Source organism: Branchiostoma lanceolatum, chromosome 2 (genome assembly GCF_035083965.1).
Source record: "Branchiostoma lanceolatum isolate klBraLanc5 chromosome 2, klBraLanc5.hap2, whole genome shotgun sequence".
Lineage (NCBI taxonomy): Eukaryota > Metazoa > Chordata > Leptocardii > Amphioxiformes > Branchiostomatidae > Branchiostoma > Branchiostoma lanceolatum.
Genome location: NC_089723.1, coordinates 33,055,881 through 33,082,473, shown reverse-complemented (window position 1 = coordinate 33,082,473; position 26,593 = coordinate 33,055,881). Strand labels below are relative to the sequence as shown.

Genomic DNA, 26,593 nt, shown 5'->3' with positions numbered 1-26,593 from the left:
TTGAGAGAATAATTGGCCTCATATCAGTCAGCTTATACGGAGATGGTGTCACATCATTCAAATACCGCGAACATGTCGCTAAGCTTCTCTAAAGGTTTGACGCTCCAGCCATAGTTACAACCCATACTGGCCCTGAACCCATACAGGGTGCCGTGATGTCTGTGATGTACACGTGCTCTTGTCAGACCCGGACGCAATGTTTTCTGGGGATGTAACCACTAACCTAATCACTTGTTGTTTCTTTGGCAGCGTAATTGACTGTATTTGTATATTTGAAAGTTGCTATATTTCCCACCCAAATACTATCTATACTGTAGAAAGGAATCGTCTTACCGCGGCCGCCCTCTCTTGTGTTGACATGTACATCTTTCCAGAGGGAAACGGTTCTTACCATTTAGATTAATGATACGAAACGTTCATGCAAAAGATTGAAACATTTTCGTTGTTCATTGTCATGCCACCAGAAAATATATTTGTGATTAACTTTCCTGTTTTCTAATTCAATTTTTTGTCTCTCTCTCTCTCCATCCGTGCATGTTTTTGATATAGCCATTTGAGCGAAAAGCGGGGGGCGCAGACAGTAGCTATTCCACTTGCCGCGGCTTTGAATGTCCGCCATTTGCGACAAAGCCTACGCATTGTAAGAAGTGCTCTCTACAGTTAATCAATGTTGGCCTGGTTTAGATCTGAAGAGCTTTCTAAATCCGCCATGTTCTATCTGTCTACAACCAAACACCCGTGAGAGCGTATTGATTTTGGCGGGAAAAGACGTAGATGTGGACACGATAGGTGTTTGTAGAGTAGCTTAACGTGGGTTTGTTATTTTGTGATAGTCTGTCATTTGGCTGCTATCATTCTGTAAACCATTCCAGCCAAGGTGCTGTATAACAGAGAAGTCTCTGTGTGTGCGTGTGTGTGTGTGCGTGCGTGCGTGCGTGCGTGCGTGCGTGCGTGTGTGTGTGTGTGTGTGTGTGTGTGTGTGTGTGTGTGTGTGTGTGGACAGCATTACTCGAGAAGATGGATCCTTATGATATTTGATAGGTGGGTAGGGGTCGGGAAAACGAAGTTCAAGTTCGATAATGGGCCCCCTAGTGCAATATATCAAACCAGTCATAGTTCTGTAAAAGATTCGAATTTCGCAGATCCAAACTTTTCATCTTTATTTACTTGAACAGCAGTACACAAGTTCAGTGCATCAAAAGAGCAGAATCTGCTTTGCAATATTCCTTCCACGATAGAACAGCCGGCCAGACAGAATGCTTGAATGGTTGAAGGCAGGTGACAGAACTGAGTATCAATGTAGGAAACCTTGTCCTTAGCCTGACACACTCATCAAGATGGAAGCCAAAATAGTGAAAACAGCTTAGTGAAGAACGATCCGTCGTGTACACACATCGGCGAGTACAGTAATGGTCCCAGGATGGATTACTCTAGAAATGTGAAGGCCGCTGCGTAAAATGAAAAGAAGAAAACGGTAATATCAAATCCCAGCGTGGAAATAAAACCTCGTGACTCGCATTTCCATGTTCCGGCTTGCTTTGCAAAATTTAAACGGCGCACGCGCAGAGCATGGAAACTATTTACAAAAAGGAGAAGAATATTTGGATCAATGAATATCAAAGATTGCAAAATAGGTAACTGGAAATTGTCATCAAACGATCTCGGAAACCTTCTAATAGAATGTAATAGAAATTGATTGGTCGGTAACTAAAGGTCCTCTCTATTGAGATATATCATGTGTGCGTTGTATGACTTGGTGAAAAATAAAACAATAATCTTTTACTTAGATGGACAAATCTTGATCGACTTCTACCATGAAGAAATTACGACTACCGTAGTCATAATCAGATGTCGTCATGCATAGGTAGGTAGGTATACATGTTTATGTTGCGTGAATCTAAAATGAATAGTTCTTGGAAAACAGATCAGTGATCCATATATAGCTGTACGTTCCTGGAAAATGATGGTTATGATCGTTGAGCCTAACGTGTGGGCGCTGGGGGCTGAGCAGCAGTCATTGATAGATCATACGCTAGCTGTGCGGAGGAAAACGTGTCTGGAGGAGTCGGTACTTCGATTCCACAGCAATGATTGCTATGAAACCTCGATCGCAGTTATTATTTACACTAGGCTTACCCAAGGAGGTTAGATTGGACCTCTTTGGTTTGCAATAGCCATTAACCCGGGCTGTCGTTTTGCTTGAAATAGTGATCAATTGAAGCGTTTTTGCAGCCCTTTGGCAGACGAGGCTACCTGAAAAGTAAGAGAGTGACACCAACGTTCATGACTCTTTGGCCTCTTCGGCCACTCCTGGGAAATCATGCCGCATTGGGGTCACAATACTCACACCCTAATTAAGGATTTCTTTGTGGAGAACCAGGTTGAATCTCACTGTCAACAGTTTCATCTCTCTTGTAGTTTTCGGCCCTTGATGATAAAAAATTGGAGTACTTATAAAATAACAATCATGCGATCGATACGGCGATATAGACAGTGAACGCAAATGACAAGCATCATATGCCACGTTTATTATCAAGTCTTTTTCCCATCGATTCAGGTACAGAATAGCGCTCTGGCTATACTCTACTGTATTCAGACATTGATTGCTCGGACTAAAAGCAAATAAATTATCTCGCTGTTGGCAGCAATAAGTACCCAATTTATAAAATTCGCGATAGATATGGATTGTTCACGATATGATGATAAACGCTCAAAGCTGTTCAACACTCTTTCCGCTTGCTCAACAAAATTCGATACATTCCATCCTATGCTATAGATAAATTCAATTATATTCTAACAGGATACAGTGTACAGATAGGTAAAGATATCAAAGAATGTTTAGACCTTGGAACTTGTAAAATAAGTAATACGTCAAACTCAAACATGTTGATTTGTTCATATGCTTATACGTATACGTAGGTTAATTTGTGTCCCCTTACTTGTATGTATGTATAGTCGTAGGAGACCTTACAATCTATGTCGCTGTACTTTTGTTGTGTAAATAAAGATTGTTGTCATTCATGATATTGCTGTATCCGTAGTAAGATGACTCTCAAAGATTTATTACCGAACTCTGAACAGCAAGCATATTTCATATCAATGAGAAATCAATGGAAGCTTGTCGGTTTCGTTTCCAACAACGTGATGCATATTCCACTGCGCGCAAAACATTGAAGGGCCCTTTGTGTGGCCTTGTGGCGGTTCAGACACGGAAATACATGGTTATTGGAATACATTGTACTGTACGATGGATGCTTACAAGAACGTATTGCGGCTGCACATTGTGTGATAAGATATGGCTGATTTGGCAGGAAATAGTGAAGGCGGTACCGGTATGAAACAATTTTCCTCCTTTTCTTTCCACCTGTTTTTTTAAAGAAATTTTTCGTTCTTTTTGTCGCATGAAAGATTTCTTCACGTCGGCCACATACTTGTTCTTTGAAGTTCTTTGAAGACCCTTCTCTCCACCAGACCAATGAGGTTATAGGCCAGTCGGATGGAGCAGTTTCAATACATAGCTCATATTATTTTTGACTGTTGCAAGCGACTCTCTCGGTACTCACTGACTGATAGCTGGCGCTGTTCAGATTAGAAACTGACGTCGTTTTTGCATATGACAGAAGATGAGACGAGTGAGGAGCGAGATGTGTGAGGACTCGCACGTGTCACAGGACAGAGACCATGCGTGACACTAAGGTTATCAGTGTGCTGGACGTATGCCTGTACCATAGGGCCATGCGTGTACTGTCGGCGAGGCCAGTGATCAAGGCCCACTAGCGGATCAAAAGCGTCACCTAGCGGCAGATTAACCTGCAGCCTTGAAGGATGGTCCTGTATCCATTATACTCAGACATCAGAGGAGCATGGACTCCGTCTCAGGTGCTGGTTCATACGTTTTCAGGTTTGGTTGATATGCCTGCCCTTCGACTAGGGACCGTCGTGCTTTCCAATTTCCCCGTTTGCAACGATGGCAACATGCTCAGTCATTGAAACACGCCAATCAGGTTTTTACTGACATTTTCTCAATGCATTATACAAAACAAGCTTGTCGTTATACGTACTCCTGTCACCCATACATATACCTAATGACGCACCATCTTCTTCCACCCACACAGGTAATATCTAATGGCGAGCGGAGGTTTCATCTTTGCATGTTTTCCTCAGAATGTCCTTGGAACCAAACACGAACAATACGCTTATCGTTTTTCTCCAGAGGCCGCGTCACCTAGATACATGACAAACAGCTTCTAACGTAACTCTAGCTGACAACGTTTTCTTTGACTCTGATGACAACCTTGACCTTTATAAGCGCGACACAACCCGTGGCCTCTTCATTATTGACATTCCCGGCTTTACCACCATGTCATGATGGCGAAAACAATATTGAGCAGGCTACCAAGCATTCTGGCGGGAGTTGCCATGGCAACTCATTGTCCCCCATGTATCATCATAAGGGTGTGTGTGGTGGTGTACAAGGGCTTGTTTACACTTATGTGTATATCAAGTCCGTATGAGTTCCATATTGAGATTTTTTCATACATTTCGAACTTTTGAGTGTACGGCTGCGTGTTGACAAAATTTAATACGGAACTCATATATATATATACGGAACTGCATATATCCGCACAGCCACAAGTGTGAATGGGGCTTAAATAACGTATGCGAGCATGCGCACTGCAGTCAAGGGCTCACGACAGACGCAACGCTCGCTGCTGGTACTCAGTTGGTACTTTAGTCAAGGTAAAAGAAGAGATGAGCACTAAGCAAAATTGGCCTGCTTTTAAGCTTAGTATAGTATGTCAAGTGCTCATTCATTCATTCATTGAAGTGCTGATGATGACAATCATAATGGTGCTAGAGATGGAAATCTTATTAGTCTAAATCCCATATGCTCAACAATTTGGGTCGAGTGTAACCAAATAACTATAACTGTAAGAACATATGAACCATTCCTCTAATACCATTATCATTGCACGACTAAACATAACCCTAAGGGCGTGAGACAATTTGATCCGAAGGTTACGATGGACTAGGAAGGGCCCAATTTGTCAGAGCAAGCGTAAAGTACAACAGCACGTTCCATAATGTATGGGTTGGAAAGACCAAAAGGGATGTTGGAAAAAAAATGTCGGCAGAACAGCATTTCCGCGAGCCCAATTCCCTTGAAAACTAATTAGCGCGACATCTTGATTTAACGTGTTAAACACGCAGTTTTGTAGTTTGTTCCACTCCCGTTTTTTGTCATCTCCTTCCCCACGATCTTTACTGATCCATCCCACGTAATCACCTGTTTTAGCCACGCTCATTTGAATCACGCATGGCGGCTTACCAGAAGAGGATTGGCAATGTATCCGTGCTGCTCAACAGCTCGGCGACCTTGAACAAAATGAATGTTCTCACGCAGGGCGTTTCCCACAATAGCCAGACTGATTCGGTTTGTCGCTCCAGATTAGAATTGACCATTAGGGGGCTCAGCGACAATGACCGGCCACCCCCAGTCACTGACCGGTCATGTACATCTCACGTGCCCCTCGGCCCTTTTTTACTGTTCAGGGACCCATGTTTGCCGCTTGTACGCCCTTGTTTGTATATTTGAATACGAGAGATTTCATTGTCTCCAGATATTCCCTGCAATGCTTTTCAGTTAGTCTAAAGAGTTCTTCTATTTTTAATGAAATAGGTTACGTGCGTGTTTTAAAGTCGGTCATACATTTATCATCATGTGACTACACATGTAAAGATGAAAATTGACATGTACTTTCTCTTCAATCATAAAGGTACAGTAACAACCAATGTGGAGTGTTGACAGGACAACTAGAAGAGGAAGGACACGTGTTCTACACCATCAGCTGCACACGATGCATCATCACTACTGTAGGCGCGATGCCCAGGACCAAGAAGACGGCCACATTCCCACGGTCCTCAAAAAGGGCATTTGTCTCGGTGACCCCGACTTTTCGCAGGACGCTCAGATGTAACCCAAGATTCTGAGAAATATCAAATCCGGCGTGCACGCGTCTGCGTTATTAGTACCTGTAGGTCACATCCTACGTCAGTATCGAAGCGCCCACTATCAAGTAGCACGTTCTCCCGCCGGCACTAATATGTGGGATACGTACAAAGTGAAAACCGCCCTCGCATATCCAGGAGAGAATCCGCTAGACATTTCATTAACGAGGTTTTTGAGCACTCTGCCATCTGCTCACGCCCACAATGTCGGCACGGTCCTCTCTGATGGGATTATGACTGACATTTCAGAAGACCTACCACAGGGCAGCCCGACCTCGACGCGCGCTGGTGATGACTGTTGTCGTCAAGGCAACGCGATGTTATGGTATCTGTGTCAGTATCGGACGGACGCGAGCGGTATCAGCATGACCCCAAGTTATTTCTTCCAAATGTTGGAAGTATGTTTGTGATACAAATGTAATTGTAGTACCTTAACAGTAACGACATGGCCTCCACCAGGCATTTCTACGGGGGCATGGATAGTAGAATTTGGCCCAAAAAAATGGAATACAGTACTTGGCCAGGAGAGTCAGTCCGCGGAAAGGTTAACATTTCCCCCCGCTCAAACCATATGGTGGCCAAACTCCCCTGACAACTTATTTTTGGCGAAAGCTAGCCGTGGCGACTAACGAAGGGTGTTTTTTGCTTGATATTACATATACTATCAATCAAAAACACCTTTCGTTAATCTAGGCGAAAGCCATCGTAGCTGGTCTCGTAGAGACTAGCAAGGACATGTCAAACCATGTCATGGGTCGCGTGTAGTCTCTACCAGACTATAACCAACTAAACTTTCCGCGGACTGACACTCCAGGACAACTTCTAGTATTCACGTACCTGAATCCTAACGTATCATCTAGATATACCCTTCTCACCAAAGCTGACAAATATCAATATACATTCTGTATCACAAATTCATTAATCTGCATCTTCGACCAAGGCCAAACTAGAATAAAAGATTATCAAAATCCATTTAAACGTTGTTGATTGGATATTGGATGATATTCAGTGATATGTAGATTGCACATAGGTATGCATGACTACAAAGAGCGGAACACTACGTACAGCCTATGTCTGGAGCAACAGCGGCCTCTAGTGGAGCTTATCTATACTGCATCTCTCAGTGTGGTACCGAACCGACCGCCCAGGATGTTTTATTCTTTCGCCGAAAGCTGATGAACATATCTCTACAGCTCAATATTTGATGAAATATCAAAGCAAATTATAAAACCGCATCTGCACATTTTTCAAATGTATGTTGCGATTTTGCGAACAGTGGTTTTATTTGCCTGTGCACAGTGCGCTATGCCACGTTGAGTCGGCCACTTGTCCTCCTCAACCTGTCTTTTCTTCTATAATCTAGATGTAGCGAGGTCAACTCTGAAGCTTACGCCATAACGAGTTAAGTCGTCAAAAAGCCACACATGGACACAAAGTTTGAATCTTTTCGTTGAGATATTTAATGAAGTTTACTTGCAATGATGTAAGACACTTTGATATCAGTAGTAACACTATAAAACGAACAACATGGTATCCAGTCTATCGTGGATTGGCCAGGCTCTCTTCGATATTGGATGATATTCAGTGATGTAGACTGCACATAGGCATGACTACAAATAACGGAACACTACATACAGTCATACAGCCAATGCCTGGAGCAACAGCGGCCTCTAGTGGAGCTTTTCTATACTGCATCTCTCAGTGTGGTACCGAACCGACCGGCCGGGATGTTTCATTCTTTCGCCGAAAGCTGATGAACATATCTCTACAGCTCAATATTTGATAAAATATCAAATCAAATCATAAAACTGCATCTGGACATTTTTCAAACGTAGGTTGCGATTTTGCGAACAGTGGTTTTATTTGCCTGTGCACAGTGCGCTATGCCACGTTGAGTCGGCCACTTGTCCTCCTCAACCTGTCTTTTCTTCTATAATCTAGATGTAGCGAGGTCAACTCTGAAGCTTACTCCATAACGAGTTAAGTCGTCAAAAAGCCACACATGGACACAAAGTTTGAATCTTTTCGTTTAAATATTTAATGAAGTTCAGTTGCAATGATGTAAGACACTTTGAAACTTCTCGTCACCCAAAATATAGTCTACTTATGAAGCATTTTCCTCTTAATCACAATCACATTTTTAACAATTGGTCTCTAAGTCTGCAAGCAGATATTGCATCATCTTTGGTTTTACATACAAGATGTCGGAATGATTGAACATATAAAAAAGTGAATATAGATACCGTAGTAATAAGAACGAAAGAGTCCAAATAGTTTCAGTGTTCTTCATTTCCTTGGAGGCCGTATACTATCGTAGTTTCATCGTTCACACATTCCTCATGTTGCACGATTTCGTCGTTTCAATATTCAATTTTAACATACCGAGGTAGCCTATAGTATACATTTCTAAATACATAGATAAATACATATAGGCATATTTAACAAATGATTTGTCATATATGATATCATGTCTATAGAATAAATACATTTCAAATCGTAGGTTCTAATACAGCATGTACCAGCATGCATTCTGTCACATATCATATTGCGATATAATTAACATCATGTCGTCTATTTCCTAGGAAAATAGTGGTCGGATATACATTTGTGCTAGTAGTAAGTCTATATCTTCATTAAACGTAGCGATGGAGCGATTGCTTCCTATTCCAGTCCCCGTATACTTTTATCTTCTGCAAGAAATAATTAAGCCCACACCACTTACACTTCTTTCCTAACGTTGACTTGAACCTTCTTTTCGTAAACGCGCGGTCATGTATGGTCCCCACGTTTCTGGACGATAGTGGAGACATGATCCTGGGCATCATGCGTTTTGGACGAGTTGTTCTCGAGCTCTGTGAGGGGACTAGGAGCCGCGACGCCATCCTGTTTCCGCGATGAACTGGCCGGGGAACACGGGAGCGACGTCGGACTCGCCGTAGGATGACTTCGTCGGCACTTCGCTGGTCTTCCTGGCCTTCGTTCCCGCCGTTTGCGTCTGCTAGTCTGTTCTCGTTTACTTTGGAGTCGCCTGTTTCCCCATCGGTGTTGAGCTTCTCCAAGATGCCCGCTTTGGCGGCGTAGACGTCGCCTAGTAGACTATCTAGGTCTTGGAGGTCATGGACAGCTTCTTGTAGGTCAAAACTGTCCGTCTCCCTGCTGTGTCTCAAGCTTTCGCTTACTACGGAAGAAAGAAAGAAAGAGAAATGTAAGTTTTCAGTTGGCACATTGTTTATATATGCATTAGTTTTTAGATTTCTAGAAGTACTTTTTAGAATAATGCGTTATTTGGCCACTGATGAAACAACTATTCAATTTCTAGTATAACGTTACCCCTTCTGTCTAGTTCTACCACTTATCACAACAAAACATATCGCAGAATCGAAGTAGAACGGAATGACTTTTAAATTCCCTTCGTTTTTCAATTACCAACAAAATCTAGCTTGGAGTTTTTAATCAGTATTTCTCTTTTGTCAGGTTTTCTTTTTAGCTTGCAGACAAGACACAAATCTGTAGAAATAGAAAGCCTTATAAAAACGCATGGAAAGACAGTTAAAACTAGCCGTAGCCTACCTAACCTCTGCTTGACGAGTATGTGCAGCAAAGCTTTTAAAAATGGCAAAAAGAACTCATCAACTTACCGGGTCTGCTAAATGCACATTCCAGCACGATGAACAGCACCGTCACTACAGCGTATATTCTGAGAGTCGACATTCCTTCTTTCGTAGTTTGAAAAGGTGATCGGTGCCCAACAAATCGGTGTGTCGCTCCGTTGAACTTGTGGCTAATTTCTTCTCCGGGATCCTAGGCTGATGGGGCAGGCGAAGTTGCGTGTTTCTCCTGTCGTCGCAAAAGCGTTCTGAGCCTGAGACCGTCGTCTGGCCGGCTTTTATGTCCTGAAGGCCCACAGGAGGCGCCATCTAATCGCTCTTCTGAGAATTCTCCCCGCAGTGAATGACGTCTGCACACCGTCGTCACAAAACTTGACATTTTTACGGTCTGGGCAAGCCTCGTCATTTCTTTGTCAAAAGCGTTCGCCACTGTGACGTCACAGCGCACGGCTGTATTGTATGAATGACGCCTTTTCTACGAAACGTTAACTACCTCTGGGGATTTGCAAAAAGGTCAGACGAAAGGAGCGGGACTGAAAAGAAAATGATTCACCTCATTGTGCCGTTCCAGTCGGCGACCAGCCATTGTCGTGTAGTACTATACCCGGCGATACAGCACATTGAGCTCTTCGTCAGAAACGGCGCTTTTGTTCGATTTCTAAACTTACGCATCCTTTGTGCACCCAAATGACGCTCTCCTTCTCTTTTTAGGTCCAACGATTGAACGGAAAATAGTAGGTCATAGTAGTCTGTGTTCTAACGTCCACGAACGCTAAGAAGTCCTGTGGGTATCTGAGTACGAGTACTTTCACAAACGAATACAACTACACCATAGGTACACTCTATTTAAAGCAAGAAGAAGCTGAGGCCATGTGTTAGATTACTATACTAAGCCTTGTTATATTTACGGTAACTGTATTTGCATCTGTGTACTTGTGTTTGTGTTTATAGAAATGCAGTGACCTATAAAGGACAGACATGTACAATAAAGGTTATCATTATCATAATGCCTATTTCGACAATTTGAGCGTCAATTCAAGTTAAGGTCAGTCTAATTGTCATTGTTATTAGGACTTAGTAGATTCAAATTATCATTTTGAATCAAACCTAAAACGATGCAGCAAACACTTGAACCAGATGTAACGTTATACATTTCACGGGGGTAAGAAGGTTGGAAACCGTGAAGTAAGAAAACCAACATGGCAAAATGGATGTAACCAAGAAAAGTACATTTCCACCAATTTTATGTCATGAATTTCAGATACTTACGGACGGAGAGTATTTTTTCCGTCCAAAAATAACATTTTTGTCGAAGGAAGAATGGGTCCTGGATACATTTTCTGCCATCCCCTCGCGTCGACGGTGCAGTGCTGCATCACTACACCTGCAGCACTATATCAAGTAACCGCCCAGCATAGACTAACGTAACTTTTGTATGTCAGAGATAGTAACCCCAGACACCGATCTGAAAATCCCTCCTTTGGTACGTTGTGGATTGGTCACCATGGACGTTCTATTCAGGCATGCGATTGTTTTCATGGCTTCTGTAAGTTTAGTAATAGTAAATTTTCTACAACATCTAGTATGTTCACTTCTTCACTGAAAAGGCAAGCTAGCAAGATTGGCAGGTGCCTGGAGCGATACCACTGAACATCTCTTCAGCTTCAATCGACCTGTCGAACATCTACTAATCTCCAAGCAGATCTACACGGTGCCAAAATTCATATATGCTAGCCAGAGAAGCTCCAGTCAGCCGGATAAGTCTCCAGTCGGGCACCGTATGATCTGCTACAAGACGTAACTGAACTGGAGCTTATTTGGCTAGCATATACGATTTTTGGCACCGTGTAGATCTGCTTGGAGATTACACACATTCGTTATAAGCTCAGAATTGACCATGGAAGCTATTGATCCACGGATCGGAGTTGAAAAACCGGGTTGTACCATTAGCATCGGGAGGGGGTGTCACAATAAAGTGATGTTATTTGTGTTTCAAGATACTTAATTTTTTAACAGGTCGGTTTAAAAAAAATCGTTGTTGAACACGAGTTCTATGTGTCCCTTTTTACAGAGAGTGAATATATGATATGTACAGTTTTTATTAAAAGTATCGGCCCGTTGGGTATACGTAAAGAATGCAAATGGAACATCCCTTTCAACACTGGTTCATCAATAATACAACAGCCGGTCCGGTACCTTCACTGTGCCACCTGTACAGCAGTTTGTTTGTTTGTTTTGACAAGTAGGACAAGAAAAAATACCTGGACACAACCCTTCCGGTAAGTCCTCTCATATGTTTACTCCATTACTAAGTTATGTGTAGACTGAAAACAGCTTGGACTTATTAGAAAACACACGAGAATGCCTGGTTTTAGGGACTTCGCCCACCACCCCACATTCCATGGCCATCGCCCTGGGGCAAACTTGAAAAACACTGATACACACGCAACGATGAGTAGGTCAACACGAAGTCGTTCTCTGGTCAAACACGTACTGAACAGTCTTTCCTTCACATGTAAATATCGGTAACTAGCTGCTTTCAACTATCAAGGCCATGAAATACCATATAAACCTTACTGGTATAAACAAAAGAAAATACGGACCGTTTTTAAATGCTAGTCAAATTTGTGAAATAGCACGAGTCACCACAGACAATGTACAAAAATATACCAATATATTTCACAGTTGATTGTAGTAAATGATATAGGCAAATAGCTAGGAAGAACGCCGTACGTATACAGTACCAATGATGTATTGAATACCAATAACAATTACCTAGGCGTAGAGATGGCTTAATTTTTTTTTTTAGAGATGGCTTAATAGATCATGAAACGTCACACGCAACTATAATCGATAGAAACTGACAATACATAACTGGAAACTGTCAATGAAATTGAACAACGAGAAACTTTCTCTTACAGAAACATACTTTGTCGCAAATAATCGTTTGTATTGTATGTTGTAATTTTGTTGTGCGTCGAAGAATGACACTTTATCACTAGTGCTCTTTGAACCTTTTTTAAGACGGCATTTCTGCCACTGAAATGTTGTACTGCCACAAATGATATTTCGACAAGAAGGTAGTACTGTATATAGCCACTGATCGTCTTGATATGGTTAGTTTCTACATCTAGGCTGCCCATTAGAAGGAAATATTGTTAACCTCTTACATTATAAATGAGGAACAGACAAACTGCTAACTTATTCATTATTATTGAGTGACTTTGACTATAAGGTTATTCTAATCTTATTATCAGTCTGTAGATCGTGTTCAAGTATCAAGACGTCCTAACGCAAAATGTAAGACGAAGCATATTTGCTCACAAACAATAATAGAGAAGAAAGAATATTTGTGAAACCAGCCCGAATTCCGATCCATTCGTGAAATGCTATACTGGTCTCAAAGTCTTGAGAATGAAACCCATGTTTCTGAAGGACGTCTTACAACAGTCATGCGTGGCCGTTGATAGGCTAACGAGGGCAGTGGCTTCTAATTGGTGGAGGTACGCGAACTCCGAACTCTAGTTATAGTTGTGTGCAAGGCACCTGTGCTTTGATTGCAGTTATTGCCTGTCGGCTCAAAGGTCGGAGTAGTCTTTGTATAGCTAAATGTATGTGTAAGCGACATGAACGGGTTCTATGGTGTAATGGTTAGCACTCAGGACTCTGAATCCTGCGATCCGAGTTCAAATCTCGGTAGAACCTAAAATCTTTTGTATTTTTTGTCGAAGTTGTTGTATCCATCACTTTCGACTGACGTGCATCACTTTGAAATTACTTCCGTTTATGTTTTCAATGGTTCTCATTGCCGTTGGATGAGTTGTACATTGCAAATACCCTGCATATTTCCTAAACCGCCGAAGTGGATACTACTACCGGGTGGAGAGTTCGACCCCTAGGTCGGTAGTGGTTTATTTAGAGCCCGCCGTGAGCTGACTGACAGCACCAAACGGACGGTAACCTTATCATGACAGTCAGTACTACCAAGGAGGTTTTGGTACTACAGACCTTCATTGAGTTTTCACTATTTCAAGTCTTCTGAAATTGATCGACTAGTAAGTGAGAATGATGCAACCGCCACGGTGTTTAGTATTGGTAATCTATTAAAACTAACTCAAGCACGTGAATTCCTCGAGGCCGTTGCAGGTGGCCGGCCATTCATTTGATCAACCACTACCGATAATCTTTTGCGACCTCAAATTTTATAGAGATATACCAACAGAAACGAGAACTTGACTTTTGGTGACTGGCATATCTTATAATTGGCACAGCCGCCTTTCCACAACTGATGATATGGCAGCGACAGAACATGAAAAAGGCCCGGCCAGGCACAGAAATGGGTACCGGTTGCCTGACGTCTCCGCCAGGGAAGCAGAACAACGTATCGAGTGTTCTGGTGAGTTTAGACATAATGATACACTGACAGTGCACTTCTCAATTTCTGGTCCAGCTTTACCGTTTACGTATCCTATGCACTCTCGATGGGTTAGAAATTGGTAAATCATGTTAGCGTGCCGACATTTGGTCAATATGATTGAATAACTAACTGGGGATAGACATAGCTCGATGACTTGGCAAGTCAAAAGAAGCGGAAACACGTTAACCTTAACATGAATAGCTGAGACGGAATGACCTTTCTGGGACCCCAACCCGACCTTTGAGGTCTGCTCTGTGTTTGGGGTCAACCTACGAATAACCCTTGACGCAAGAATGCGTAGCATGGACGGCATGCGGTTTGGACTACGTCATGCCTCGGCATGAATGACGTCGGGTTTTCCGAATTTGCATACGGACGTTGTTCTTCAGCGAACTGTTCTAGGGCGTCATTGATTAGCATAAACTACTTGTAATACTTGAGTGGCCGAAGTTTTTTGTTTGTTTACGGATTTCTTTGCTCAGAAATATGGTCGTAGATAGTTTTTTATCATCCAAGCAGATATGTGGCTTTACTTCATGTGTTCAAGTTAGTTTCCTTCAAGTTGAACGCCTTTTTACAGGTGCATTTTTCCACTGGTCGAAGGGTAACTAACGTTACTGGTGCTGGTAAAGATGCATCTAAAATGCAACAAAAATACATGCAAAAGAAGCAGATTATGGTGGTCAACTTGCAGTTTGTACTAGAACATTGTATAGCCTAGAAACTTCCTGTAGTTTGTACTAGATTGATATAAGTAGCAAGTAGTATTTTGCCTTACATTGTACCTGTTACAATAGTTGTGCAATAAACTTTGATTTGATTTGACTTGACTTGACCTGCAGCTACTGCTAACGCCCCGTGTTGTTTGTTGTGAAGGCGTGGTTGGCTGTAGTCTCCGGGAGTTGCCGAGGTGGAGGACAGCGAACGGCTGGTGTTCACCCTTCATCCGCAACGGCTACATGTACAACTTGTCGACGACACAGTGTTTCACAACGTAAATATTCCCTAATGTCGTACTCTCATAAAAATTAACTATCAGACTGAGCAAGAATAGCGCCAATGTGTTTATGTGTGTGAGGAGTGTACGTGGGTAGGCGATGAATAACATTGAAAGAGACTCAAGCCAAGGATACTCTCCAAGCAGAGGAGTGGGTCTGGCTGGTTTTTGACGTGTTTTTGTGCTTTTTTCTCGGGCTTTCTACTTTGTCGTGTTTTTTTGTCTCTCAGGACAAAGTAAAAAGCCCGACAAAAACGCCTATAGCTAAAAACACACCAAAAACGAACCGGACCCACTCCTCTGCTTGGAGAGTACTCAATGACTGATTGGCGAATATTTGTGTGGCTGCGCAAATCCAACAAACTTGCTCTTCTGAAATATTGATAATTGATAAAAACATGTATATGATCAAACAAACAAACGAACGATGTACTTTTACAGTCCCTTCCGTTGGACGAACGAGACACTGAATTTCTGGACGTCGTTTCTGGCGGCGGTGTATTTTCTGGGTCACCTGGTAGGCGTCGTTCTCGCACGTGAGCGCCAGGATTCCTTCGACTTCTTCGTCCACGCCTGTGTCCTTGTGTCTTGTTTAGTAAGTATGAGAATATCAGTCTTTCCTTTAATCCCTTTCTCGGATTTTATTGAAAAAACCTTCTCCCCTTCTGTCATTACGAAATCAATACGCACAATCAATACTGCTACAGTCAGTCAGTATAATCAATAACTGCCAGTCAACAGAATCAATTACTGCCCTACTAACAACCTGTCCCGTGTTTCCCCAGCCATGCTGCCTTAGTTCCGCTGCCTGGCACCTCTTCATCAACCATCGGAGTGAGAGAGCGGCGCGGCTAGCTAACGTGGCGGACATCCTGGGCGTGTGGGTAGCGGGAGGAGGCACCGTTGTTCCTGTGTTCGCCTACGGGTTGTACTGTTATCAGGTGAGTAGCGTATGTCACTCAGCCGAGTACTTAGCACAGAAAAATTCCAAAACTGATGGCAGCGACAGAACAAGAGAAGGGCGGTCAGGCGCAGAAATGGGTACCGGTTGTTTGACGTCTCCGCTAGGAAAGCAGAAAAACGTATCGAGTGTTTGTGTGAGTTTCTGCCTCAGCTAAGCTGGGGCGTTCTTTTGGTAACCATCTGACGTGTAAAGTGGGTCAAAAAATATTTGAAACCTTTTTGTCGTCTTTTTCAGGGTTACGCTAGGCTGTATCTGTCCGGCCTAGCTGTGCTCGTTGTGGTGCTCCTTTTCTGCACAGCGCGCGGAATGAAGTCTCATCCCTTCAGACTATTCCAGGCCGCACTCTTGCACCTGGCGCCGGCCCTCGCCTTACTCCATGTCTGGCTGGTTCTGGATCCTGGGTTTACCAACAGTCTTACCACGGTAACAATAGCCAACAATGTCGTGTCTCTGAAATTATGACTGTGGCTTCACTTTTACCATCATGGCTACTTTTGTTAAATATCATGTTGTAATGTAGATATGTCATAATTTGACTTGTACAGGAATGGGTCAATGACACTTTTCATGTGCCTATATTCCTCTGTAGGTTGTTTGGAACAAGTGGTTGTCCACCTATATGGTCCTATTTCCATTCATGTTGGCAACCTACACCGTCAAGTTTCCGGAGAGGTTTTGGCCAGGTAAGGCAATGTGATTTGTACATTTGTATCAGCCTGAATGTTCTGCAGTATGTAACGTTATAACACTTCCTAATTGCAGCATGAAGTTATGAAAAATATGGGAAATTTGTTCTAGTGGTCTGTGTCTGTAGATACTGAAAAAATCTTTCAACAAACGCAAATTTTTATGTTTCTTGCAGTGTCTGCAGATGTTTTGAATATTGACATTTAAGTATATGATGCACATGTAAATAGAAAATAGAGTTAGTATTTTTAACAAATACACATTTTCATGTTTCTTGCAGGAAAGTTTGATTACGTCGGACAAAGTCACCAGTTGTGGCATTGCCTGTACATCTATGCCCTGTACTGCTGGCACAATGCATGCTGGGAGTTTGCAGATGTGAGGAGGACACACCCCTGCCACGTTAGATAGCAACACCTTAAGTTAGGCAACCTCCTTTACAGACGTCTAAGAGCCAGGGCTCCAGACTAACTTTTTGACCTAGGAGCACACTGCTCACAACCCCCCAAAAATTTGGCGCACCAGCAAAAATTTAGACGCAACACAATAAAAAAATTGGGGGCACAAGCAAGTCTCGTGGACACACTAAGAAACACTCCTATCAATCAATGTTAACAACCTGAAATAATGTATTTCGATGGATTCTAAAATATATAAATCTCATAAGATGGTCCCAGTCTGGAGGGCTGCTAATACTAGTAATACCACCAGTGTTTCTTTTTTGGGGAGAGGCGATTCGCAATTTTCAACATGGGCCAGGTTCTCTAATGATTAGTGGCAAAACTGTCTACCCGGCGTTAAGAGAATCTGGCCCATGTTGAAAATTGCAAATCAGCGCTCCCAAGAAAAATAAACACTGGCGCTCTTAGAAGTCTGCGAAGGAGGTTACTGGTTATGACTGGTTTATTGATTGAACTCTAGTTAGGTGTCATTTTGAACAGACCTACAGTCAGTTATGCATGGTGCTTTCAAACTTTCATTCCAACATTTCTACTTAGGATATGGTATCATAGATAATTGCCAAAATCTTCAAGCAGATCCTACGGTGGCAGGGCACAGTATCACCTGCCGCCCTAGGATCTGCTTAAAGATTACAAAAATGAAGCTGTCTGTAGGAACATGAACATAACAGCAACACAAGTGAGCATCAATGACCTTATGTTAAGGCACTAAAATTCACAATGCTTTGATTACAATCACTATTTCACATGGATGATGTTGGAAAACAAAGGTAGGTACCAAGTACTGACTTGCTTTTGTATTTTACAATAGCCTTGCTCAGGTCTAGTCTTCTCTGTTAGTTGGTTACCCTCACACTAGTTGAAGTGCTGCTTTTAAGAGATACATGTATACGAGGTATCGAGGAAGTGCAGGGCTGTGATAGTCTTCTGGCTTCAAGATTAAATATCATATAACAATTAAGTCTTCTGTTGCTGGTAGTTGGTTACCCTCATAGTTGAAGAGCTGTGATATACCAGGTACACGGGGCTATGATATTCTTCTGGCTACCTCAAAATTCAAACCTCCATAACAATAATACTGTAATAATAAAAGCAATATATAATACAAAAGACTGTTGTTGAAGTTTCTGTACTTTATTGGTACCATAGTGCTCTGCAGGGTGTGCAAGGGGATTCTTCCCTAAATCTGAACATTTCTGGATACAATTTTGCAAGTTAAAGTGTCCACTCTTTCAAAGGAATAGAGATTTTCTATCCCTCCACTGTAGTAAATAGTGACAATGATGTCAGACACAAAGTACAAAAATGTATCAGAAATAAACACAAAGGCAACAAACTCCTATGTAATCTCTTTACCAATACATGTATGACGATTTCATATCAGTTTGGCCCACAGTAAACGTTTGTTGTACTCTTTCAACACATCAACCACCTGGAACTTATACCTCAAAGGAAATACACTCAGAAAACACAACAATTTATAATAATCATGCAAACAGATCTATTCTTAAAGAAACTCTACAGACCAATAATGAAGTACAGATGTTGTAGACATTATGTCTTTGCATATGAGTAGCAAACTTACAAAATGTATAGGTAGACAATACCTGTGCACACAGGATAAATGGTGTTGTGTACCACATTGGTGACATTTTGGAGACGGCACCAGTATAGTTGTGACACGTTAAAAGACATCTGTGGACCCCAACAGTAATCTGGCATCTTCATTGGAGAAGTGGATGAGTCACCAAAATCAGGTCAACTTTTTTTTGCTATCCATTTTAGAGCATATCATTCATATTTTCAATACTACCTAGTGCAAATTGAAATTCAGTTTAAGATTAAAGCTCCGCTGGTCATCATTCAGGTTTCATTGGGTCAGCGCCTGCTTGCTTTTTGGAACCCGAGACAATGTCGTCAATTCGGAGGAGCAAAATTGCGGTCTGTGAAAAAAAAGGAAAACAACAAATTAACAAGATTCTTTTTGCATAGTATAAAACATTGAAGTAGTAAAAATGTACAACTCCTCAATATTGGACTTTATGTGAGACCAAAGCCATGTACAAGGTGAAGATATCACTCAATTAAATCAAGAACAACAAAGTAGTTAGACCCCCTTTCCACTAGATGGCAATCACTGAGCTACCAAAATTGGATTTGAGCTATCCTTGGTTTTATAATTGGAATGAGACACGACGTAAAAGAATGATTTAAAAGACAAGGTAAAGCAGCCAACCTCAGACTGAGGATGAAGCATGGCACTTTTTTCTCAAAAGAAGACATACGAAACATAACAAGATTTGTTCTTTATCAACAAGACCACAGCACGTCCAGGTCAAAAGATACAAAAATTGAAGTTCTGCTGCAGTACCAAGGTCACATACCAGGGGGCCCAAAATCGACCTTGAATTTCGGTTTCACAACACCCATCCACATACCAAATATCATTGTAATCCATCAAGAGGCTCTTGAGTAATGCTGACTGGAGTGGTGCGGAAACACAAACAGACAAACAGACATACACACCCAAAACAATATCTCCATTTTTCATGGAGATAAAAATTTGTTGATCAATCTATCACATGTTTGGTCGCTCAGCAGTTGCAGGCTCTACTAGAGACGGAGTGTAACAGACGGTTTTCCTTACCTCGACAGCAGTTTTGTAGACCTGTGCCTTGACAGCGTACGGTTCCCAGATGCCCAGTTCTTCCATGTCCTGGATGTTGCCCGTCTCACCGTTGATCCCCCAGCTCTTATTACCTGCTGTGGCATGCTTGGCCTTTAAGGGGAGGGTAACAAAATGACCATAAGAAGAATTAGAAGAACTTTATTGCACGAAAATTGTACATGGTACAAAGGATGGCAAGAATTCATAAACATACATAACAATCGACTATTAAGTTCTTTAGCATAACCAATTTCTTTAAAAAAAAGAATTGAATTATTAGATACATGCTGTTTGTGAAATTTCCAAGCAGGGATACTCAGGGACCTGTCTACATAATGGATTGATTATGAATACAAATTAGATTGAGACCACCTATGCGCCTTGATGGTGTATCACACTACCAGTACTTGTACACATGTTGTGTTGAGACATACCCTGAGCTGTGTGAGTGTTCTGATGGTGTTGCCGCCACAGTTCTGGATGAGTGTAATGGGCACCACCTCCAAAGCCTTGGCCACTGCCATGTACGGCTTCTGCTGGACACCCTGGATGGACTTGGCTTTCTCGTTCAGAATCTGCAAGGAGAGAGGTTATAGTTAAACATACTAAACAGATCATAGAGGTAAGGACAGAGACTACATGTATGAGTAAAAAGCTGGTTCATCATTCAGTAGCAACTCATAGCCTCTTGCTAGTTGGGCAACCCTGGCATGTAACTACATGCTGAACCAAATGAATGGATAAATAATAAACTCATACCGTCTGTTGGCTTCTGATCATTTTCCCATAAACAAAGGTATGAAGTTGAAATGGCTTCATTTTTCATCAACATCCCCTGGATACCGTACAGGAAGCCTTGTACGAAGTATAGAGTGGTGAGGACAGGGATGTTGACCAGTGTTAACTGTAAGAAACAGAAGGCACTTTTGATTTGATTCAAAGATGACGAGTAAAGCGTCTCACGTGTGCGAGCGCCATCTCCGCTGCGCCGCCGCCAGGTACGAGTCGCGGGTCCAGCATGACGTTGCGCGCGACCTGCATGGCGTCCTGCAGGTTACGCTCCGCCTCGTTCAGCACGTCCTTGGACGCTCCTCGCAACAAGATGGTGCACGCCTGGGGGACAGATCAAAGATGTATTCATCATTATCAATAACAGGAAATGATGCTGTTAACCTAAAATGTACCACATTCAAATCCTTTTTGAAGTAAATATACATGAAATGTCCCTTCCTCGAGTTATTTTTGTCGGAGGTCAGAAACAAAGTCGAAAACTAAATCGGCCCCTGCAGTTTCAAAAAGCCGCTGGTGGGCCCCAACCTTCAAAACTCTTCAAAGAGATATCTACTTAAAATAGTAGACCATAGCTTGTCCAGAACATGAGCTATCAATACCGTAAGTTCCACTGCAGTAGCATAAGCCGCTAGAGGCCCCAGAATGTAATCATTTTGAGGTGTCATCAAGATCTACTAACATACCAAATATCAAGGCATTTTAGAGTTATCTTGTTCACACACAGAGACCTGAAAATCATAACCTTTTTGGCGAAGGTAAAAAACTCACCTTTGGATCCTTGCACTCAGTAATGAAGGTGAAATATTCATCCCCGAACTTCTTAATCTCAAACAGGCCAGCTCCTGTTCCAACGTCATCTTCCCTCAGCTCATCGGTGCGGTTCAAAATGTTGGCTCCACAGGCCCTGGGGGAGGACAGGTGCAGGTTACATCACAAGTCTAACATTGGTACATGGATTTTCCAAATTTTCACTGTGCAGAAGCAAAGTTGAACTGCAATTTCTACCCAAAATTTCAGCTGTCCAAATACAGTCTTTGTCGAGGAATGAGCAATCCACACCTTACGTGACGGCTCAATATACAGATAAACGTGTGACTCGGTGGGCAGTGAGTCATGTTCTATATACATAACGAGACATCGCAGAAGCAGTGGATTACTCATTCCTTGACCAGACTGGGGTTGGACAGCTGAAAATGTGGGTAAGTCCAATTTTGTGTCTAACACAGAGGAATTTTCACCATGCTTGAAGTCTCCTGCTACTACATATGACAAATGGCAAGGAAATGTCATATTTTCAGTATTCACAACAGCATTCTAAAATATCCTCGTTTGAAGTTAAAAGAAACTGTCAGCTCTCTAATCTTACCTTGCAATACGGTTGTTGTCCGTCTTACGGATGCGGCGGATGGCGGTGATGTTGTTCTTCACAAGGTAATGTTGGGCAAGATCTGCAGAATACAATATGAGAATTTCATAGTGTGACAATGTAATTTCTTTACATTACAGAAGAAAAATCCCAGAAAAAAATTCATACCATTGTCAGCCTCTCACCATATATTTTGATTTCTGATCAATGCATGGATGTTTCTTTGTACCATTACAACAATATACATGCCTCCCTGTCTAATCAATGCACAGATGTTCCTTTATACGACAATAAACATGCCTTACCTGAAACCCCCTTCTCCGTGAACACAATGTCGGGCTTCACTCGGATGATGTCTTCACAGATCTTCTGAATGTACTCCTCTTCCAACTGCAGCATACGACTGCAAAGGCACAAGGGTTTATGAGAAACGTAAAAGTCTATGCAGACTCTCTGCATGGCCCCAGGGTATGCTACTAGCACATGTTGCATATTTGCAATTAAGACAGTCTTTCACTCATTTGAGAAATATCTTGATCAAATATCAAAGAGAGTCAAAGCTACCAAACAAGACCACTCGGGACCTACAAAACCTGGATTCTTAATGCTTGTGTCCATTGGAAGAATTATTTCACTGTATCATGTTTTGGACAAGATGGATCCCTGATCAAGTCTGTACCCACCTAAAGTCCTGCTCGCTAACCAGCTCAATGTCTGTCTGACTCTCCCCCTTCTTGTACTCGAGTGAGCAGTCCAGGAGGACGATACGCGGGTTCTCGATGCGTCTCCGCATCTTGGGATGGGTGACGTCCTTGTTGATCATGATGCCGCTCAGAACTTGGGAGTCCTCGATGGCTCCCCCTGGGATCTGTGAGAGGAACAGCAAACTTTGAGTAAAAGCAGGGACATGGTCCAGCAAAGGCAAAAATATGTGACCACTTTATGTTCCCAATGTGAATAGTGGACACCATTGTTTTGCCAAAAAATGTCTTCATTCTCTGTTGTTGCTAACATGCCAGTTCCACTACAAGCTGGAACCAAACATTTGACAAGGTCGCTCAATGAATTTCATTGATAGAAAAGAAACGTTTTTACATTTTTGATGCTTTGATCTCATTTGAATAATACTTTTTCATTGTGCAACTGCATCATAGTCCAATCATAAAATCAAGTCTTATTTTGGTCAATCGCTATCTACATGAATGCAACATGTATAACAGCCATTGCTTGCAAATTGCAGAAGTTCAGAATGATATGGATGCCAGAAAAATGCCCCTCCTTACCTTTTCCACCTTTGCGTATCTCTTGATGTCGATCTCCCGTCGCCCCTGGTCGTCTAGAGCGACCGTCTTAACGGACTGGAGGGCCATCTTGCAGGCCAGGGCCATCCACTTACGAATGAACTTTGTGCCCAGGGCACTGCAGATAATCTTCACCATTTCATCCTCGTTAGACACATCAACTGGAACACTAGGACAGGAAAAAACAGAATTTGGTTACCATCTAATATCTTGATATTGAATCTTCACCCTGTAGCGCACTGTAGTAGCCATTTGGCTTTCAATTCTCTATTGGTTTCTAGGTTAGGCAGCAGGAAGCTCTATTTTCTGCAGCAGTTGTATTATATTCTTACAAACATCTGCTTTGTGCTGTTAAGGCTGAAGCAATATCTAAACAAATGAAATAACATAAGTAAAAAACAGTCCCCAGTGTTCCCGCATAAAATTTAACATTTCTATTCCATACAGTTCTTCAAATTTTTGTAATTTTTTCCACACAAACTTTATCAACACTATACAAAATTCCTTTTCCTCCTACCTAATCTGGTCCCTCAGTACATCCAGGCTGTCCTCCAGTGCTTGTCTGTAGGCACTGATGATCTGTGTGGGGTGCATCTGCTGCTCCAGGAAAGGCTCAGCGACCGACAGCATCTCTCCAGCTATAATCAACAACAGGCAAACAATGCATTCAATATTCCTGAACATGTTTTCTTACTTTTCATACCATTCACTGTATCCTAGACGACTGTAGCAAATGCCAGCAATGATGTGAGGCCATCATTCATACCCAATAGTTCAATATTCCTGTCATTGTAGTGGTGAAATTGTCAAGCAAATAAAAACGTCTTTGTGAGCACATCAATTTTGTTTTTCTGTAACTCAACACTCTTCCCATGGGTCATTGGTTACTTACACATGCGGACTATACATTTGTGTCCGGCCCTTGCAAACAAGCCAGGTAGATGCCTATGTCTGACTGTGAGATATCTTGAATATTATAACTATGTTGACTTGTCCAAAGAAGCCTTATAATTATAGTTATGTGATGTTACATTTTCTATTCCTTTTATTTTGTAATACAATCAAATAAAAGTCAATGCATGCAAATAAATGACAGACAAAATCAGAATGAAATCTTTTACTTACAACCTTGACTTTCAAGATCAGAATTGCCTCAGCATTTTCAAAAGATTTTTAAAGCTCGTTGGAAAATTCACACTAGTCTTTTCCACAGTTTTCTCAAAGGCAAATCTTTAATCAACCTTCTCCTTGCTGCCTAACTCTGTAACCAATAGGGAATTGGGTGCCAAACGGCTACTTCAGAGCGCTAAAGATTAAATCTCAGCGAAATCCAACTGTTCAAGTTGGTTGAGAACCTACCCAAGATGATGACTGACGTAGTTCCATCGCCCACTTCCTCATCCTGGGTACGGCTGATCTCGATCATGGACTTGGCAGCAGGGTGCTGTACCTGGATCTGTGGCAATCACAATCCATGTTTTATTCTACATTGCATCCAAGAAAAGAAAATACCAGTAGGACTGTCTGTTGACCTAATATGGCATTGAGCATTCTGGTGAAATGGTAAAGCTGAGGCCAGGGTTAATGAGATCTCTCTCTATCTCCAGTTAGCATAAGTGTGTTAGGCTATATAAACACAATTGCAAAGCGACTTTGCCCTATTAGGCTTAGCTATCGACAAAGCACAATTCTAAGACGCAAGCATTCATCATCGAGATCTCCACTGGAAGAAAACCCACCAAACCTGAATACCTAACAAGTTCAAAGTCTGTGAGAGAATGTTTCCTTAAGTCTGACCATGCTGTTCATATAACCCTTATCATCGGCGTTGCGACATTACCTCTCTGAGGATGGCGTTTCCGTCATTTGTCATGACGATACCGCCCATCGGGTCCATCAACATCTTCATCATGGAGCGAGGTCCGAGACACGTCCGGATCACGTCCGAGATCATCTGCGCAAAACAGCACACATTTCATCATTAGTAAATTGTAATACACTTTTGATTCAGACCTGACACAAAATATATACTAAACAAAGAAAAGTATGCATTTTTTCTGCTGACCTAGTTTTCTTTCTTACACAAATTTTGTAACAGTAAAAAAAACGTGTGACAGTGTACTTCGTTTACATTTAATCTACATAGTGAATAAAAGCACCGTACAGCTATAGCACCCGTAATTCTGAGGGGAAACTTTAAGGTATTTCAAACACGATACAGTGCACACAGCAGAATCTGATGAAGGGGAGGGGGGCAGAACGTTCTAGAGACTTCTAGATTATTCTTTCCGCTGTCAACCCATTTCAGTAATCTAATCACTTCTGCTTGCTTCTATTACACTGCAGTAACATAATCTATACGTCGTTGGGGTAATTATTTAAAATTTTGACGATAAGATGTATTTTTTGAAGTGTGAAAATGTGCAGTCATGGAGACCATGTGCTTGCGGGATGACAGCCTTACCTTTGCTGCTTTCACATTTCCGAGCTGGACTTTCCGCCCCGATTCTCGCTTTGTGTTCTGCTCTGTGAAATAACAGACAAGAGAACATTGTAGAACAACTCCTTATGAACGGAAAGCAACGTTTGGATGATGGAATAAGGTTTGAAATACTTACTGAGAACCAAAACTGGACCGCCTTGACCCATCATTTTGCCGGTTTTCTTGGGTATTCACAGCTACTGTTCGTTCATGCGCAGTCAGTCCAATCTTGTAACACCCAGAACCCCCTGCGGTAAGTAGTATCAAAGAGCCAGACGGATCATATATGGGAGGCTGCAACTATTCTACCGTACGTATATGCTAAGGTCGCATTTCCAAACCAGGGCTCGGCCGGGCTGTTTGTGTCAACGAAAATGAAACAAATCATACCAAGACTATACAAAAATGGTACTCATGTTTGATTTTTGCAACTTTGTTGCGTTTTGTTGTCTTTTATATCATACTTTTCGTTCCCGTAAACTGCCCGGCCGGGCCCCGGGTTGGGAATTTTGACCTAGCGTCCTTTGCAGGCCTTCTGGGCGTCACAAGCGTTTAGATTTATGCTTCGGCCCCATTTCCAATCCGGGGCCCGGCCGGGCAGCTTGTGGGAACGTAAAACATGATATAAAAGACAACAAAGGACACAATAATTACCCCTAAACATATATTGTTTATTTTCTTGGGATACATTTTTCATTTTTTGTTTTCGCAAACAGCTCGGCCGGGCCCCGGATTGGAAATGGGACCGAAGCATTAGGGGGAGCGATGATTTGCGATTTTTAACATATGGGCCACTGACTTAGTGCTGGTGAGATCGTTTCTGCCCCAAGACTAGAAAAGA

At 42.1% G+C, this 26,593-nt stretch overlaps 2 protein-coding genes, 1 long non-coding RNA gene and 1 other non-coding gene across 5 annotated transcripts; 2 read left to right on the top strand and 2 right to left on the bottom strand.

Annotated features, from left to right (window-relative positions):
* Positions 1 to 8,023: 8,023 nt before the first annotated feature.
* LOC136428700 (uncharacterized) lies at positions 8,024 to 10,122 on the bottom strand. Its single transcript, XR_010754648.1, has 2 exons — positions 9,648 to 10,122; positions 8,024 to 9,187 (listed from the first exon to the last, which is right to left on the bottom strand). It is a non-coding gene; the product is annotated as an uncharacterized lncRNA (long non-coding RNA).
* Positions 10,123 to 11,764: 1,642 nt separating this feature from the next.
* LOC136428699 (progestin and adipoQ receptor family member 3-like) lies at positions 11,765 to 18,732 on the top strand. Of its 2 annotated transcripts, XM_066418407.1 has the most exons (8): positions 11,765 to 11,896; positions 13,889 to 14,013; positions 14,911 to 15,028; positions 15,473 to 15,626; positions 15,817 to 15,972; positions 16,230 to 16,418; positions 16,585 to 16,678; positions 16,963 to 18,732. In XM_066418407.1, exons 2-8 carry the CDS (start codon positions 13,911 to 13,913, stop codon positions 17,091 to 17,093), a joined length of 945 nt encoding a protein of 314 aa, XP_066274504.1. In that variant the 5' UTR covers positions 11,765 to 11,896; positions 13,889 to 13,910; the 3' UTR covers positions 17,094 to 18,732. The 2 variants fall into 2 exon arrangements, with proteins under 2 accessions (XP_066274504.1, XP_066274506.1); XM_066418409.1 differs by lacking the exon at positions 13,889 to 14,013 and having other exon boundaries at positions 11,773 to 11,896.
* Trnaq-cug (transfer RNA glutamine (anticodon CUG)) lies at positions 13,251 to 13,322 on the top strand. Its single transcript has one exon. It is a non-coding gene; the product is annotated as a tRNA-Gln (tRNA).
* LOC136428698 (T-complex protein 1 subunit gamma-like) lies at positions 18,257 to 26,008 on the bottom strand. Its single transcript, XM_066418406.1, has 14 exons — positions 25,889 to 26,008; positions 25,735 to 25,796; positions 25,111 to 25,224; positions 24,630 to 24,726; positions 23,788 to 23,908; positions 23,253 to 23,439; positions 22,653 to 22,837; positions 22,275 to 22,372; positions 21,970 to 22,051; positions 21,372 to 21,507; positions 20,775 to 20,924; positions 20,246 to 20,386; positions 19,791 to 19,922; positions 18,257 to 19,086 (listed from the first exon to the last, which is right to left on the bottom strand). The coding sequence occupies exons 1-14, from the start codon at positions 25,920 to 25,922 to the stop codon at positions 19,003 to 19,005; spliced, it is 1,623 nt and encodes a 540-aa protein (XP_066274503.1). The 5' UTR covers positions 25,923 to 26,008; the 3' UTR covers positions 18,257 to 19,002.
* Between the last annotated feature and the right edge of the window lie 585 nt (positions 26,009 to 26,593).